The sequence below is a fragment of the Microcaecilia unicolor genome, chromosome 4, assembly GCF_901765095.1.
Source record: "Microcaecilia unicolor chromosome 4, aMicUni1.1, whole genome shotgun sequence".
NCBI lineage: Eukaryota > Metazoa > Chordata > Amphibia > Gymnophiona > Siphonopidae > Microcaecilia > Microcaecilia unicolor.
Window position 1 is genome coordinate 9,281,063 of NC_044034.1, and position 12,396 is coordinate 9,293,458.

Genomic DNA, 12,396 nt, shown 5'->3' on the forward strand with positions numbered 1-12,396 from the left:
CACCCATTGTTATTGTGTTGCCAGTTTGTTAGCGTCCCTAATTTCCTTTAACATTTGTACTTCCGTCTGTTCATCCTGGCCAGGCAGACGGCAGTACACTCCTATCACTATCCTTTTCCCCTTTACACATAGAATTTCAATAATAGGGATTCTATCATGTGTTTTGTTTCCTGCAGAATTTTCATTCTATTTGATTCAAGGATCTCCTTAATATACAATGCTACCCATCCACCAATTCGATCCACCCTATCACTACGATATAATTTGTACCCCGGTATGACAGTGTCCCAATGGTTATCCTCCTTCCACCAGGTCTCAATGATGCCTATTATATCTCATTTTTCATTTAGTGCAATATGTTCTAACTCTCCCATCTTATTGCTTAGGCTTCTGGCATTCACATATAGACATTTCAAAGTATGTTTGTTGTTCCTATTTACATCATGCTCAGTACTTGACAATATTAATTTGCAATCTTTTGTCTGATTTTTATTTAAGGACACCTGATCTACCACGGTCTCTTTTGCAACCTCACTATCAGGATACTCTATTTTCCCTGTTTTGGTGATATCTTTGAAAGATACCTTATCCCGAACCATGCGCTTTTGAGCAACTGTCGGCCTTCCCCCCATTTCTAGTTTAAAAGCTGCTCTATCTCCTTTTTAAATGCCAGCAGCCTGGTCCCACCCCGGTTAAAGTGGAGCCCATCCTTTCGGAATAGGCTTCCCCCTTCCCCAGAATGTTGCCCAGTTCCTAACAAATCTGGATCTGGATTTGAAATTTCTACCTAAGAGCCTAAATTTGGCTTCATGAACCTCTCTCCTACATCTTCCTATGTCATTGGTACTCACATGTACCAAGACAGCCGACTCCTCCCCAGCACTATCTAGAATCCTATCTAGGTGACATGTGAGGTCTGCCACCTTCGCTAAGCTTTGTGACACCAGAGGATCCAGAATCCGCAACTCTATCCTGGAGCTCTCAAAATCCCATCAAAAGTTGCAGGTTACACATGATTATATTAGATGAAAATGAGCTTCCACATCAAAGGAGTTATTTAAGATTGAAATCTGTATCCTGGAACTCAGTTAAAAGGCATCAGGACAGACCCATCCCTGAATGAGCAGAAATGTACATGTAACAGTCAGTGAGTGTCACCAGATCAGTCCTTACTATAATGTCACAGTTCACCGAGCGGATTACCTCAGCTATGATGTGATGAAAGCACTTTGGGGCAATTCTATGAACTGGTACCAAGAGAGAGGTACAACTATTGTTATGGTATAAGCCAATTGTCAGAATTATTTTATCAATATAAAAACGCAGCTTTTAAAAGATGTACCTTCTTTCCCCTTTTCCTTGGGAATTCCTGGAAGTAGGACAAAGACATTTAAGAGACAAAAGGGTACTGTGCTTCAAAGAGAAATAAAACTCTCTCTGCCCTCCCACCTAAAAAGACTGAACAAAAGCATGACTAAGGTGGATACTTGAAGAATCACATAGACATCTCCACCAGCAGACAGATAGTCTGGAAAAGGCATAACTCCAGCTATTGATAACAAAGACTTCAGAGGGGAAACCATAAACAAGACATTTGCTTGTCAAAGGTATACCTGCCCCTCCCATCAGCTATCAGACAAATGGACGCCAGGACATCTGCAGAAAGGAGAGACCTGTAATTCAGATCATGTGAACAGACTACAATAACCATAATGCCTTGCAAGTTATCCAGTGCAAACCAGGAAGCAGGTGCTGGGACTCTGTGATCATATCCTCCTGCAGCTTGCAAGATATAAAAGCAAAAGCTGTTTCCCCAAGAAGCAGACTCTCTTCTCTCTTCAAGACTCTCCCTCCAGGAGATTCTCTCTTCAGCACCAATCCAGATGCCTTGCTCCTGATCTGCAGTCCACCTGCCTCATGGCTCTTCAATTGGCCACAAAATGCTTTGCAACAGACTGCTTTGTAAGTTATAACTTTTGATCTAGACCTGCTACTCTACTTTACCTTACTTAAGCACAGATTATCTGTAAAGATCTCTTAAAACCTACCTCTCGTGTGCAATTGTATATTAAATCAACCTTTTTGAAGCTAAAAACACGGTCTCTTTGTGTTCTGAGTATATGGTGATTGGTGGAGAAATTAATATCCTAAAACTTATAAATACAGCGCCTGCTCTTAAATCATAAACAGTAGCTCTTTCCCCCAAGATAAATCATTTCTTGTAACACTATGGGGTGCACTTAATCATTTATCTCTTTTATCTTTCAGTGTCTTCCAGGAAAATCCTTCTTGCATGGACCAGTATTGAAAGATACCCCTCCTCCTCCTCAGGTAACTATGAAAGGGTCGTCTTCTGTTGTTTTCCCCCTACTAGACTATCTACAACAAATAAAAATTCCTATCTATTATTTATATGTTCTATTGTGCATCTTTTTCTTCAATAATCTGTTATCTAACTCCTTTTATTTAAAAATATAATATTCCCTAACTTTCCCACTGAAGAAATGATTCTTAATATTTTCAAGTTATTACTCAACCTTTTTAATCTCTCTCTTCAGTCTCACTATTTTTTTTTTTTAAATTCTAGTCTCAAATGGTGAGATGATTAAATTGTTCAGGAATTAAGATCCTCAGTATTGACTATATAATTCCTTCTTGTCCTAACTTATTTTTTCTCTGCTATCTCAGCTGGTAAATTACTAACAGGCATTTTCCTGCTTTTCCTGCCTTCATGGAGATCTGAATGTTTTTCCAGAGAATAGCTAACAGATCTCAGCTGCCCCCACTCATTGAAATGTTTGAATTCTGGTCACCATTTTTGTCTCCAATCAATTATACCCTTTCAAAATGTAACAACTCCAAGATAAAAAGGAAGTAATAAGCCTCAGAATACTTGCCATATACTAAAAAGGGAATTTTTATCTATATCATGTGTGTCTGTGTGTCAACACTTATCTTAGCGGTGCAGATGCATCAAACGAACTTCCGAGAGTGGTCAGTGTTTAATAGACTCCATCAGGGAAGTGTCTTGAAACAGACTCTGAAAAATACTTCATTATGACTCAGTGTTGAAAGACTATTTACATTTTGAGTGGGTGTAATTGATTTGATATCGTTGAGACCCTAACTCACCTCTTTTTAGTTTGTTTATTACTATTTTTTTTCTGTCTCCGCCACCCTCACTGTGAAAAAGTACTTCCTGATGTTACTCCTAAGTCGAACATCCTGTAACCTCAGTTCATGTACTCTAGTTCTGATGAACAGAATAAGTTTACCTTAGAGGAAAGGAGAGATAGAGGAGATAATATACAGACTTTTAAAGGGAGGAGGAAGGGAGGGGGGCTGGGGCTGCCTAAAGTTATGATTTCAATGCAGGGGGGAGCGGGGAGCGGTGACCTCGGGCGGGGCGGGGGACAAGGCCATCAATAAAGGACCTCGGGCAAGGTCATCAATAAACGACGTCCATAAAGGACGCTCCTGACTAGCATTTTTGCCCCCTTCCGCTTTTTTTTTTTTTTTACATTTAAGTTTCCGAAGCCCGCACAGCCCCAAAGAGAGGTACAGACCTCTCGTTAGCTTTCCAGGCATTTTTCAGCGTTAGGGCAAGCGGAAAACCTTAGTGCATCTCATTTCAATAGGGTTTCTACACAATTCACTCATCTGCATTCCGTTTGCGTTAGCTGCTACCGCCGTCGGAAAAAAGTATTTAGTGCATGCCAAGGTTTACTATGTCCTCGTTATTGCCTCGTTATTGACTCGTAAAGTTTAGAGCATCTGGCCCTCAGTGTTGAAAGACTATTTACATTTTCAGTGGGTATAATTGATTTGACCCTAACTCACCTCTTTTTAGTTTGTTTATTACAATTTTTTTTCTGTCTCCGCCACCCTCACTGTGAAAAAGTACTTCCTGATGTTACTCCTAAGTCGAACATCCTGTAACCTCAGTTCATGTACTCTAGTTCTGATGAACAGAATAAGTTTACCGTAGAGGAAAGGAGAGATAGAGGAGATATTATATAGACATTTAAATAATTGACAGGTATTAATATGCAAACAAATCTTTTCCAGAGACGGAGAAGTGGTAGACCTAGACGACATGAATTGAGGTTACAAGAAAATTGACTTAGGAGTAACGTTAAGAAGTACTTTTTCACAAAGAGGGTGGTGGAGACAAACACTGCTGGACTGCCTCAAGCCTGAGCCCCGTTCTCCTTTCCCATTTTGCAACCCACAAAACACTACCTCTCTGCAAGAAATAGAATGTTACAGTTTTCCATTTTTCCACAAACAGATTCAGAACCTGCCTGTTCTCAGCCAATAAGGGACCAATAGTTTCCATACTATAAGTAACGAAGCAGACTGAAGTCTATTATTCTCTTATTCAGGTCATTTATGGGATTGAAGTACTGAAAGGAACAAAAACCCTACAGAAAATGGCTCAGAAGGAGACACAGACACCCACCCTCAGCTCTTCAAATTTCTTCCCTTCAGTAGATTTAAACTTCAGAAGATCTTCCAGATTCTTTCTCAGAGGCTTCAGGTGCATTTTAAGTTTTTCCTGTGAACATTAAACATCATTGATTAGCATGTGATTATTTTTATAACCACAATTTCAGACTTGACTGTAAATGTGAGATGTTCCTTCCAATTTAGATCGTTTCTTTGAAATAACAGAATTCTGATGGGTCAATATTCAAAGTGATATAACCAGGCAGGATAGGCTCCTGCCTGGTTAAATCGTGCTGAACTGGCCATGAGCCAATATTAAACAGCACTTAACCCAACAGTGCCACTGAATATTGGCAAAAGTTCTGTCCAGACAGTGGAGGGAGGGGTGATTCGGGGGCAGTCAGGGTGGAACTGAGAGATATGTGGGTACCAGTGATATTCAGTTCCAGTACCCCATATCTAACCAGGTAAACTGAACCATGAACAAGGTGTCCTAATCAGAGATTTACACTATCTCAAGGGTAAAGAAATAATTAAGGCTGGATAAGTGAGAGAATAATTAGGCAGGACTAGATGAGAAACGAGATTAAGAAAAGGGTGTGGGTAAAATTCTTTGAATTCAGAAAGGCCAAACTGAAGAAATGTGTTTTTAGAAGACTTGTAAAAGTTAGGTAATCAGCTGTAAACTTGATTGATTTAGGAAGAGAATTTTGGTGCTTTGATAGGAGAAATTAGCAGAGTGAATTGTTTTATATATCACATTCTTACAGATAGTGAAATGGAAAGATGAAACAGCATTACGAGGGGGTAATTCAATAAGAATATTCAATATTATCATGTGTTTAGGTTCTTGGGTACAGCATGGAGTATTGGCAATACCTGTATTCCTTCTGGGAGCCACAACTCACAGGCTGAATATTGACCCCTGAATGTATATGGAAGATGCCTGAATAGACAGCAGCCAGGGTTCAAGTTTTGATGATTGATCTCACTACTCATATGCTTCAAAATGCTGCTAATTCAACACCTTCATCTCTCTGCTTCCTCTATAGAGTTCATGGTATGAGATTGTGACCCCAGGACACACACTGTGATACTAAAGATACTGATACAGACCTTGTATTCCTGCACAGCCTCCTTTATTGGGATCACGGTGTGAGATCTGTGATCCCTGGATCTGTCACACACCACACAGATTGCTCTCTGATCCTCTTCACAAAACAGCTTCAGTTTCTCTTCATGTTCCTCACACAGATTCTCCTCTTTGGGTATCACTGAAGTCTCACTAAGCTTTTTTGCTATTTCTGTCACATTTGCCAGCTGCCTGTTAGATCTGAGGTTCCTCTGCTGAGACGTTTCCCTGCACTGAGGACAGGGGAAGTCTGTGTCTCTCTCCTCCCAGCTCTGAGTGATACAGGAGCGGCAGAAGTTGTGTCCACAGTCTATGGTCACTGGATCTGTGAAATAATCCAGACAGATAGAACAAGAAGCTTCATCTCGCAGACTCTCAGCAGCATTTGCAGCTGCCATGCTTCTTAGAGGAAATGAGAGTAAGAATTCAGTTTCTGTTTCACATCTTCAAAATAAAGGAGTGTCTGTGTGGAACAGGATCTTTGCCAGGGACTTTGTGTAATTTGCAGACACCAGGGCTGTCTGCCCTCCTTCCTGTCTCCTAGTTCCTCCCTTTTTTTCCCAGCTACAGAGACCCAGGGGGGTCTGGGAGCTGCAGGGAGAACAGCAGTGACCTCTTCCCATGAACTTTCCTGTGTGTAAGATGGATCCTGGGGCAGTGACATAGCCCAGCTCTGCAGCAAGCAAAGATCTCAGGAAGGGGGCAGCTTTTGCAAAAGTGAGGCAGGAATTCAGTTTCCGTTTCACATTATAACTTTAAAACCATACAAGAACGTAAGACCTTTGAAGTCAGAATGATTGAATATTTTAACACCCAACAGAAAGGACTTAACAAGGATCTGGGGTTCCTAGCCCATTATCTAGACCAACGTTCTATGAAGCCTCCAGCCGGAAGTGTGAAGCGCCAGAGATATCCGGTTTCCCCATGAGTGAAGGAAAACAGCACAGCACGAAATCCCTCTCTCTGTAACAGTGAAGGACTCAGAGGGGGGAGGGGAGAGAGATGCCCTCACTCTCTCTGTAACACAGAACAGCAGGAAACTTAACACTGAAGGACTGGACTCCAAGGGGGGAGGGGGAGGGAGAGAGGGCAGAGGGCAGGGACACACACTCCCACATGCACACTCTGAAGAAAACCTTGCTAGCCCCCCCCCCCCCCCCCCCCGTTTCATTTGCATCAGAAACGGGGCTTTTTTACTAGTAAACCATAAAGCTGTATGTCTCTGTTGATCACCCACCCCTCACCTATCCACACCCATCCTGTTAGAATATCAATGATATGCTTTGATGTCCCCATGCATACCTCCGACCCACCCCCATCCTCCCACCCTGTCAGACTGTCATAGTAATGCTTTGATGTTTCTCTCATATATACAATCTGCTACCACATTTGCTTATTTCCGATCTGAGGAAGAAGGGCAACCTTCCAAAGCTAATCAAGAAATGTATTAAGTTATGTCCAATAAAAAAGGTATCATCTTATTTTCTTTTCCATGTTTTATTTTGTTTGATTTCTATTGATAACATTATAACTTGAATTCAGTTTGAAAATAAGGAGTGTCTGTGTGGAACAGGAACTTTGTCAGGGACTTTGTGTAATTTGAAGACACCAGGGCTGTCTGCCCCAGTGGCGGGGCGGTGGGGGCGGTCCGCCCCGGGTGTCCGCGGGTGGGGGGTGCTCCGTCGCGTCTCTTCTCCTGCCACTGCCTGCCTTTTTCTTTTTTATTTTTTTTTAATCCGTGCAGCCACGCAGGCAGCGCATCGCGTCTGCCATGCATGTGCTGTGAAAGAAGTAAATCGCCAGCGCTGGCGTCGGGCCTTCCCTCGATGCCCTGCCCTCTTGTGAGGTAACTTCCTATTTCCTCGAGGGCAGGACATCGAGGGAAGGCCCGATGCCAGCGCTGGCGATTTACTTCTTTCACAGCACACACAGGGCAGACGCGAAGCGCTGCCTGCGTGGCTGCACGGATTTGAAAAAAAAAAGAAAAAGGCAGGCGGTGGCAGGAGAAGAGGGCTCTGTGGCTTTCAATGGAGGGGGGACGGGACTGGGTCAGGGGGGGAGCTCCGAGGGGAGAAGGGGTTTGGAGAGGGGTGGGGGAGCTCAGAAGGGTACTCAGAGGTGAGAAGGGGATTGGGAAGGGATGGGGGAGTTCAGAGGAGGGGTGCTCAGAGGGGAGAAGGGGATTGGAGAGGGTGGTGGTACTCAGAGGTGAGAAGGGGATTGGGGAGGGTGGGGTGCTCAGAGGGGAGAATGGGGATTGGGGAGGGTGGGGAAGCTCAGAAGGGTACTCAGAGGGGAGAAGGGGATTGGGGAGGGGTGCTCAGAGATGAGAAGGGGATTGGGGAGGGTGGGGGTGCTCAGAGAGGATTGGGGAGGGTGGGGGAGCTCAGAAGGGTACTCAGAGATGAGAAGGGGATTGGGGAGGGATGGGGGAGTTCAGAGGAGGGGAGCTCAGAGGGGAGAAGGGGATTGGGGAGGGGTGGGGGAGTTCAGAGGAAGGGTGCTCATAGGTGAGAAGGGGATTGGGGAGGGGTGGGGGTGCTCAGAGGGAATAAGGGGACTGGGGAGGGAAGTGCTCATGGGAGAAGGGGTCTGAAACTGGAACTGGGGGCTGAAAAGGGGCAGGGGCTGAAACTGTTGGGACTGGGGGCTTTAAAGGGGACAGGGAGAACTGGCTGGGGCTGAAGCTCGGGACTGGTGAGAGAAAAGGGCTGGGGTTGAAACTAGGGGCTGAAAAGGGGACAGGGAGAAGTGGCTGGGGGCTGAAGCCCAGGACTGATGGGAGAAAAAGGCTGGGGACTGGTGGGATAGTGGGGCTGAAAAGGGGGGCAGGTGGGAGATGTGGGCTGGAACTGGAACTAGGTGCAGGTGGAAAGAGGGGACAGACCCTGGATGGAAGGGGGGAGCGTGAGGGAGGGCAGACCCTGGATGGATGGGAGAGGGAGGGCAGATGGATCGAAGGGGCAGAGAGAAAGGGCAGATGGTGGGTGGAAGGGGGAGAGAGAAAGAGGGCAGATGATGGATGGAAGGGGCAGAGAGAGAGGGCAGACTGGATGGAAGGGACATTAGAGAGGGCAGACACTGGATTTCAGAGAAAGAGCAAAGACAGATGCTGGATGGAAGGAAGACAGTGAAAAGAAGATGAGGAAAGCAGAAACCAGAGACAACAAACTGTAAATAAAATATATATTTTTTATTTTTTTGCTTTAGGGTATAGTATTGTATCTGTGTTTATGTGTTAATAAATGTTTATAAATAGAACATATAAATAAGGTAATCATTTTATTGGACTAATTTTTAATACATTTTGACTTAACTTTCAGAGAACAAAACCCCCTTCCTCAGGTCAGGAAAGGATACTGTAACAGCACTATACTGTATTGACCTGAGGAAGGAGGTTTTGGCCTCTGAAAGCTAAATGTATTAGTCCAATAAAATGGTATTATTTTATTTTCTGTATTTGTTTTATTTCTATTTGTTAATTTGTAAAGTGGTGATTGGTATTTGTTAGTTTTTTCAAATTTACATCTGCTGTCTTGATATTTTGTACAGTACTAGGGGACATTTTCTGTTTCTGTGGTGTTGCATTGTCTGCAGAGTCTGGCATCGGGGGTTCAGTTTTTGTCTAAATAGAAAGTTTATGATTACTTATTCTATAGTGGATTAGGGTGTGTTTGTGAAAAAGACATGTCTTTCGGTTGGCATTGACTGTGCAGGATCGGCGATCTGTACTAATCTGTCTGGTTTCGTTTTACAATAGGTGAATTGATGTTCTAGTGCTCAGTGTAGTGTTTAGGATGCTTTCCTTTTCCTTGTGTGACTCGTAGAAATGACTGCTTATGGTATGGCAGAATTGCTGTATAGGTCCTGAGTGTTTTGTATTCTCGGTATGCCTAGTACTGGATTTGGGGGTGGGGGGGGGGTGGGGGGTGTCAACTACCCTAGCTACGCCACTGGTCTGCCCGCCTTCCTGTTTCCTTGTTTCTCCCTTTTTTCCTAGCTACAGAGACCCAGGGGTCTTGGAGCTGCAGGGAGAACAGCAACCTCTTCCCATGACGTTTCCTGTGTGTAACCTGGAGCCTGGGGGCAGCTTTTGCAAAAGTGGGGCAGAGGAAGGGCAATTACCCTGAGACCCATTTAATCCCTACCCCTTTCAGTGTGAACAGAGGCACCAGTTGACTCAGGTAAACCTAGGGAGGATGTGAGTAAAGCATTAAAGTCCCTTCGGAGGGATTATAATACCAAACTGTCAAAAAAGCAAGTGATGTGTTAAAAATGTAGCGAGATTGTTAACCCTCTATCAGAGAAAACATAATATCCGTAGGGTTGCCAACCAGTCAATGCCAGTGGCGTAGCCACAGGTGGGCCTGGATGGGCCAGGGCCCATCTAATTAGGGCTCAGACAGTAGCACACATTTAGCGGTAGCTGGTGGGGATCCCAAGCTCCACCAGCTGAAGACTTCCACCTGATGGAAATGAAAATGCTACTCTCCATGATACCAGCACTTGCACACGCTTAGTTTTCAGCACATGCGTGCTGCAGACTGCCAAGGTGGAAAGAAGCGTTTTCCTGACAGCTGAGATTTATTTTTGCTGGGGGGGGGGGGGGGGGGGGGGGGAAAGAATACTTGGTGCCCACCCACTTCTTTCCTAGGCCTACCCAAAATCTGTCCGGCCTTCAGTATTGCGGCTTTCTGGAACTGGCTCTTTGGGGTAATGTCCTAACTCTTCTCTGCAAATATTGTAGGGGGGATACATAATATATTTCTGGATTTAACAGCTTGGGGGAGTATATTTGTTGGGAAATTAAGATAGGGACTGTAAATGAGGGCTAAAGCCTGCACTGCCACTGTCACTCCAGTTATCTTTAGGGGCAGGGCAGAGGCGGGGCATAAGGTAAGATGTTACATAGAAAAATGAAGGCAGATAAAGACCATATTGGCCTGTCCAGTCCCCGCATCCCAATGTTGGAGATTTACCACCGCAGTGCTGGAGATTGAAGGCCAATGAGGCAGATTTTTCTTGTGGGCCACAGCCATGTCTAAAACTAGTTTTGCCAGATAAACATATGTCAGTTTTTGGAATGTGCATGTTTCTTCAAACTTATTATACCGCCCTTGCTGGACAAGCAGGTCAGGGTGGTTTACATTGAAAACTACATAACATAAAAACTAAAGCATTGAAAAGAATTCCATTGATGATAGGAAAGAATCAACAACCCAAGATTAAATATAAACAATAAATAGAAAATAAAATTCTTTTTTCTACCTTTGTTGTCTGGTCATTTCATTATCCTCATCATGTTGATCCCAGTCTCTGGTTTCTGCTTTCCTCTGAACTCTCTTGTCGAGGTCTCTTGGTCCATTTGCCATTTCTTCTCTCTCCTTGTCTCCATCCATCTTCCCTCTGTGTTGCTATCGCCCTGTCTACTATTTCCCCTGTGTCCCTGCTCCTATCCCCCCACCATGTTAAATATTCCTCTTCTCTGTGTCTGTATTCTTGCCCTACCCAGTATCACCCTTCTGTGTCCCCATCCCAATCATGTCATCATCCCTTTGTATCCCTATCCCCCTCCTCCACCTGCCCACATCATCCCTCTGTGTCTCTATCCCTCTATCCCATGTTCACCTTCTTTTGCCTCTTCCTCATGCCTTCCTCCCCAGGAATTCAGCAAAGGTCCCTCTCTCTCCTCCCCCCGACCTCACATCTCGTAGGTTCACTATATCTTTCTCTTCCTCCTTTCCTCGCAGAACTCATCATTATTTCATGTCCTCCTCTCTCTTTCTCCCCACCTCCCGTCCTGCACTGTAAAACTACCATTATTTGGAACCCCCCTTCCCCAAGGGTACCAGCTTACTGTTAATGATATCATAGTGCTGTACATATTTTTGGGTGTGAAGGTAAAAGAAGGTGGGAGGTTGGGTGCGGGGCGGGGGGAGTTGGGGGTACATCACTTGTTAGTATATTGATAAGATTGCATAACATTTGCCTGTTTGGCTGGTGGGGTTTCTTCTCCTATAGCCCCAAGTAGTGTGGTAGTACACTGTTTGGTGGGTGGTTCAGAGAGGGAAGGGGGAAGGGTCTTGGGAGGGGAATGATGGGGAGGTACGGGACAGCAGTAGGGGGTGGTAGGCAGTGGGGAGGGGGCACAAGGGGGGGTGAAGTTTTAGGGACTCAACCACGCAGCTTAGCTATACTGTACCGTGCAAAGAATAGTCAGGATGACAGATCTTAAATTCCTAACCTATAACATAAAAGGATTGAACTCGCCCTACAAAAGACATGCCCTGGGGCACCCGAGAGGTAGGGACTACACATATTACTCTCATGTGCATTCCTCCTACTCAAGATTGGACTATGTGTTTGTTGACAAATCTTTGTTAGGAGGGGGGGGGGGGGGTAACTATAGGGCATATCACAATATCAGATCATGCACCGGCTTGGGCAATCATCCCATCCCTAAGGGAAGAGGTGAGAGAAAGAAGATGGGTCCTTAACAACTGTTTGTTACAAGACCCAGATATAGTGACTAAATTTGTACCAATTTTGAAGGAATATTTTGACATTAGCATAGATTCAGGTCCCACCTTAGCCACAGTATGGGATGCCTTCAAGGCAGTAGCGAGGGGCTATTTCATCAAGTGGGCAAGTCAAAGGGCTAGGGTTCGAAAGGAACGTCTGGCTAATTGTTTGGAGAGACTGGGTGTGTTGGAGTCTAGGTATAGGGCCACCAGCGCTGTGGCCGATTACTGTAGGCTCCAGGACGTGAGGCTGGAGATGTCAGAGATGCATGAGGAGAGTCTGAAGTTTGTGCA

General features: G+C 44.7%; 1 protein-coding gene across 1 annotated transcript in view; it reads right to left on the minus strand.

Annotated features, from left to right (window-relative positions):
* LOC115468203 overlaps nt 1-6,242 on the minus strand; it is a 116,219-nt gene extending 109,977 nt beyond the window's left edge. Inside the window, exons 1-2 of the mRNA XM_030199740.1 lie at nt 5,566-6,242; nt 4,463-4,558 (exon numbers count right to left, since the gene is read on the minus strand). Coding sequence (XP_030055600.1) covers nt 4,463-4,558; nt 5,566-5,979 — 510 coding nt within the window. The 5' untranslated portion in view covers nt 5,980-6,242. The remainder of the gene's footprint in view (nt 1-4,462; nt 4,559-5,565) is intronic.
* Nucleotides 6,243-12,396: the final 6,154 nt, after the last annotated feature.